The sequence below is a fragment of the Grampus griseus genome (genome assembly GCF_964374135.1).
Source record: "Grampus griseus genome assembly, chromosome: 7".
Classification (NCBI taxonomy): domain Eukaryota; kingdom Metazoa; phylum Chordata; class Mammalia; order Artiodactyla; family Delphinidae; genus Grampus; species Grampus griseus.
In genome coordinates, this window is record NC_139001.1 from 47,703,696 (window position 1) to 47,709,695 (window position 6,000).

The following is a 6,000-nucleotide window of genomic DNA, read 5'->3' on the forward strand; positions in this document are numbered from 1 at the left end:
AGTAAAGATTTCTCTCTCTGAAAATAAAAGATAAATATTTCAGCTTATTTTTCTACCCATTCTGAAGAAATTTTAAAAAATGGAAGAAGTGGAGGAGAAACTGTAGGCACAGAGGAGGAAATGGGGGGAAATATAGAACACTTAAAAGTACTGGGGAGTAATCCTCATTTCTATACAACTCTCTTGACCTTACAACATAAACTTGTAAAAGTACATATATGAGCACCTTTCTCATTTTTACCCAACTCTCTTGACTCTAACGCCTGAATTCACTCACGCAGGCACACATGTGCACACACTCTCACATGAACTTTGAGTGAAAATGTGAAAGGAAGTCACTAACTTTACCCACTCACTCTATACCAATCATTCCAGTTCACCTTTAAGGACATTTTTTACTGTATGAACACAGCTACATGTGTGTGGGTACAAACATACAGTGTACATGTTCTTTGAGTCACCTTTAGGATGTTATAACTATTCATACTGTTCCTCTCCTGTTACTTAAGCTGTTTTGGTTTCCAGCTTAAGAATCTTGCTACTACAATGGACTCTTCCCATTGGTCCCAGCTCACGTAGAAGGGACACATCTGAGTAGCAATTTAATTACTAAATTTTGTCAGCTACCACTGGCATATTAATAGATGATTTGGTCCCTTTCCTTCTCTTGGCACAAAATAGGAACCTCAAAATATTATTTACTACTGCTCTAAATTTTTACTTGAAAAAATTAAGTTATCAAAATTCAAAGTAAAATATTATAAGAAAATACTTTGTATACAAATCTTTCCTCCAAACTCTATGTAAAAAAAACAAATTTAAGTATTTAACTTACTTGTTCTCTTATATAGTTTCTTTCAAAGTCTAATTTTAAACTGGTAAGATATTGCCTGTACTTATTCAATTCCCTCAAGGTACATACAATCTAAAAAAAAACACACAAAACAAGAATAACAACAAAAATATATAAATACAAATATTTTAAAATCAAAGCAATTACTTTCCAGAGCAAAAATAACATTTTGATATCGAGTAATAAATTGCTAACAATTTTGTAAGTAATATCTCTCTAAAATTGTTAATCAATAGGAAACTGCTATCCAAGTAACATTACTTTATTAATATGACTTATGCCATGATAAGGAATTGAGTACACACAATTGGAGCTATTAAAAAATACCAACATAATAATGTTCAACCCCAATAAGAATAGAGTCTATCAGGACTCTATCGGGCTGATTTTGCTAGATTCTTATTTTGTCTAAAGTTTTTAAAAAGTGTATGGGACATAATCCTTGACAAGCATACATGCCATCAGAAACAGAGAAAGAGGACTATGATACAGTTGGGAAAATTATTTGTATATCCTCAAATTATTTGGTAATCATCTTTTGATATAACAAAGAAAAAACGTAAATGAGGAAGTAGTTTCACTTAGAAAACAACTGCTGTCTGACTTCCTTTGATCCAAATACTGAATAATTTATGGACTTTTCCATTAAGTATCTCTTATGACAAAGTTAAAGGTGATACAGGTCACCCAGTGAGGTACAGAAGCAAGCTTATACCAAGTCTTGGAGGTTTTCAATGATTAAAAGAAATTATCTTCAACTCACTCTATTATTGCTGGTGATGTAGCCACCTTTCTTTAATCTCCTCAAGATGTCTTTACGGTTATGGTAGGCTCTTAAATGTGGATCATGGAGACTTTTATATTGGTTTTCCAAAAGTCGACAATAAGGATCAGTCAGGTTAAAACCATAAGAAGGTCGGAAAAGCTGCAAACATGGATTTAAACATAAATTAATGAATTTTACTTTTAATATCAACCTATTAAAATACCAGATTGTTCACTGAAAATAAAGTATGCAAGAAGAATGTGAAGTGGGGAAAAACCAGCAATAGAAGAATTTGGAATGGGCAATGTTAATTTCTTATCCCTACCTCTTTTCTTCACTGACCTGAATTATTCTAAAAATCCACCCTCACTCAATTAATCCACCCCCCCACCCCAATCTCCATCAGCTCCTGACCCAAAGCTAGAAAACGGAGGAGGAAAGGAAAAGAAAGGGAATAGGATAAAATTTGTTTTTAATGTATAAAACTAATACTAAGATTCTCCCTTTTCTTCCTCCCTCTTCCAGATCAAGGCACTGCATTAGAAGGATAAAGGGATAATATCAATTATCATGATTATATCTCAATAATCTGAAAATGAAGGAAAACAGAAAATCTTTCACAAAAATTCATTGAAACAACTCTGACAAAAAATAGAAGTAAAACTCAGATGTTAAAGATGATGAATTAAAGAGTTACTGTATTTTCAGTTCTTATCTAATACAAGAAACCCAATGATTTCTGAGCACTACAGTCAGGAAAAAATTCAAGGTCTATATTATACAGTTCAACATATTGAAGAACCAATTATAAAGGATATTGATAGGGATTGAGGTTTCTCCATATGTGTAAAGACCAAATACAACCTTATGAAGTAGTCATCAACATATAAAAGAAGGAAAATATCAGCTAATAGTCATAATGCTATATCTGTTACTTTAGAGGAAGCAGATGAATTATTTAATCTCATCTGTAAGTTAAAACATTAAAGAGTGAGGGGGTTTAAAATTTGGGGGGGGGATGTGAGTACTTAGTCCATTTTTCAAAAATTTTTCAATAGCAGGATGGTGATAATGGGTAATGGGAGAACCTCTGAAAGGGAAAAAGTAGAGGATGGAAGCAGGTGTGGAAGTCACCCGAATGTTGTCTTTGCATCCTATCTTTGTGCTTTCCTTTAGGTTTTCTTGGCCAGAACAACAGAAATTTTAGTCTAAAGTGATGTCAAAGCAGGAATTGCCTCAAGTGAAAGGCAGTTGGGAGATGTGGCAAACCTGAGAGCACGTGCCCTGTCTGCAGGCATCTAATTCAATTTATATGACCCCACACATTGTGCATCAATCCAGAACTGTCTGGAGGTACCAATTTGTGCTCAGTCTGTGTTCTGTCTGGCGGTAGCCACCTCAGTCAGATTCTGAACACTAAGGAGCCTGGGTTGGGACCCTAAAAAGAACTCCCTCAAGGTAAGTATGAGGATTCTTCTTATGTGGACAAAAGGGGAGACTGGGGAACCTGATAGGATGCTAGTGTTCCTTATCCATTTAAAAGCTTCCTGGTAAGTTTCTGACCACTTGCTTAATACCAGACTTTAATCTCTTCCAAGCGGTCTAAGTTGTAAAGTAGAATTCCCTAATTACCAAAGCTTCCCTGAGAAGGCAAGAAAAAAAAAAGGGAATTCTATAGGGCAATGTCTTAAATTCAGTGAGACCAGATAAAAAGTTCATATCTTTCTTGTAAGGGAAATAGTCAAAAATCATGAGTCAAGGAGTGGATTGTTTCTTTTAGATGTTGATGTTTAGCTGTCAACTTCTTTTAGATGTTGAATTTTAGCTTTGATGGCCTATGTTTCTCAAAACCAGCCCTGGACTAGTGACCTGTAAACAAACACCTTTCATATTGGGTTGCCCCAAAAGTTCGTTCAGGTTTTTCAGTAACATCTTACCGAAAAACCTGAATGAACTTTTTGGGCAACCCAATACAAACCCATTTATTAGTGTCAGGGTAACCCATCTGTTGTTAATTAAAATAATTGGAAAGAAACAACTAAAAGTGTAAATATAAAGCACTACTTCATTGAGGAGATTGATATCCTTCTTTTTCTTTCAGTACAAAGTCAGTCTTCAGGGAAATTGGGCCTAATTATGATTAAATGAAGAGTCTGGGGGAAAATGAATGTAATAAAGAACAGAGAACATCTTTTTAAAAAGTAGTTGACAAGTGAATTATTATTTGACAGAGAAAATGGTAATATAGCAAACAATATTTGAGGAAGCAGACAGAAGACAGGGCTAAGTTTACATAATAAAAAGGAGTGATATAGGTTTCAAGCATGCTTTAGGAAAGCTGGTTTGTGTGTATATGACTTAGTCAAATTGTGTGAGGTTGGCATATTTTTAGTTAACTTGCTGTATTCTAGTAGAAGAGACTTTTTTTTAAAAAGGGAAGTTATGTATTTTCCATAAACAAAATTTACTTTAAGAAATCATGTTTATTAGGCAAGTATCAAATATGAAGGGCCCCTACTCATTTCTGATGACATCATAAATACTAGATGAGTAAGGGGGTAACTCAGAATTCTTCCTTGTAGAATTTTTTGCAATACGGATCAAAGCAACTGCTCAAAAAGAATGTATTGAACCTCCTTTAGTGTTAAGTACTGAATCAAGGAATGGGGAGGTTTGAGAGAGGGGGTCACACTGAGGACTAAAAACATGAAAGAGTTTGAGGGCAGTATACACTATAACCCAGTAAGATTTAAATTATAAAATTATAGTGTTGAGTAAAATTATACAAACCAAGGGCAATGCAAATTATAAGGAAATATAAGCTAATTGGGGGGCTGTAATGGTTGAGAAGGAATCTTGAAAGATGGCCCAAATTCACAGTTGGGGAGAAGAGCAAAGGGTATGCCAGGTTTGGGAGGCAAGGTGAACAAAGTCACAGAAGTATTAACATGGTCTGTGTGAGTAGGTATAAAAGACCTCAACTAGAAAAAGCAGAGGTTGTGCACTGGAGAAAAGACTGGATAGGGAGGCTGGGGCAAATCATGGACTCTCCTCAGGGAGACAGAGCCTTGTTTTCCTAAAGTCAGGTTAAAGGACTAAACACTTTAATTCATTTCAACTCTACTTTTTTTCACACTTTGTGTGTGAAACAGAATTCAGCTCAAAACAAAGAGAGGTGTTCTGTAATGAGAATTCTGTCCAAGCTATTATTGGTTAAAATCATAACATATAATTAAATGCCAGCCAGTACAGATAACCTTCCACCTTTCGACCAAACATTTCTAAGTGAATTAAATCTCAATAAATAGGTATAAGTGAAGTGTTATTATAAAGTTCATTTATGGAATCATATTAAGACAGAACTAAGAATCTAAACTTTCTAGCCCATGATTCTGTCCAAATCATACTAGATGAAGTTGCTTGGTACGCATCCTAAACAATACCTTAGGATAGGATAGGTACGCAACATTAGTGCAAATTCCCTCAATGCACTTCGCCTGATGTAGCTAGCGCCTGAATTTAACAGCAGTCGAAAAGGATAAAGAAACCAACGTAAGCCAATTAAACATCACTTTACCTTTTCACTTAATTTCGTGGTATAGTATAAAGGGTTGCTTCCTGGGATCACAGGCAGCTTCACCCCAAGAGGCAGATCCAGTAGTTGAGCCGCTCCGATCCCCGGAAAGTGGGTTTTGTGCGCGACCTGTCAGGTACAATTGGAGAGTTTTGTCTTTCCTTTAGGTATGTTAGTTTAACTCCAACCTAAGGAACGGAAGGGTCCAGCCCTGCCAGACAGCCGGAAAGACCTCCGCTTCCGGGTTACCAGCTCCCTCCCACCGCGCCAGTTGGGGCCAGTGCCGCCCAAGCCCTGCCGTCTGCCGCGCCGCACGAGGGCGCCAGAAGCTGGACGGTTACGGTCCACAGGGATCGCACGTGACCGTCCGCGGCACCGCCCCACCACCGCGCCCAGCAGGCCTGAGGCCTGGTAGAGGACAAGGACGACCGGTCTTCGCTGACACTCACGTTTCCGCACTGCTGGCTGTCCGCGGCCACGCCGCTGGCGGCCGTCTTGGTAGCGGCGACATTGGCAGCCTTGGAGCAGGCGCTGAGGTACAACTCCATAGCCGGCCTGGGCCCCTCTGCGCCTCTGCCGCCCTCGCCTCTCGCTTCCCCTCGCACCCCTTTCCCGTCGTTGTCCCTCAGTCCCCACCGGGCCGGAATGGCCGGTACCCCGAGTTCCGGCTGCCCACCCTCGCGGCGTCACAGGCTCCGAATGTGCGGCGCAGCAACAGCAGTGCCCTCCGCGAGGGCCGGTCCCTTGCGCCGGAGGCCTGGGCGCCTCAGAGCTGGGGAAATCGGTACTAGGGGCTTGGTCCCAGCG

At 38.9% G+C, this 6,000-nt stretch overlaps 1 protein-coding gene across 1 annotated transcript in view; it reads right to left on the reverse strand.

Moving 5' to 3' along the window:
* FSIP2 (fibrous sheath interacting protein 2) overlaps window positions 1-5,741 on the reverse strand; it is a gene marked incomplete at both ends in the record, with an annotated part of 126,819 nt that extends 121,078 nt beyond the window's left edge. Inside the window, 4 exons of the mRNA XM_082658915.1 lie at window positions 836-925; window positions 1,617-1,778; window positions 5,197-5,322; window positions 5,643-5,741. Coding sequence (XP_082515041.1) covers window positions 836-925; window positions 1,617-1,778; window positions 5,197-5,322; window positions 5,643-5,741 — 477 coding nt within the window. The remainder of the gene's footprint in view (window positions 1-835; window positions 926-1,616; window positions 1,779-5,196; window positions 5,323-5,642) is intronic.
* Between the last annotated feature and the right edge of the window lie 259 nt (window positions 5,742-6,000).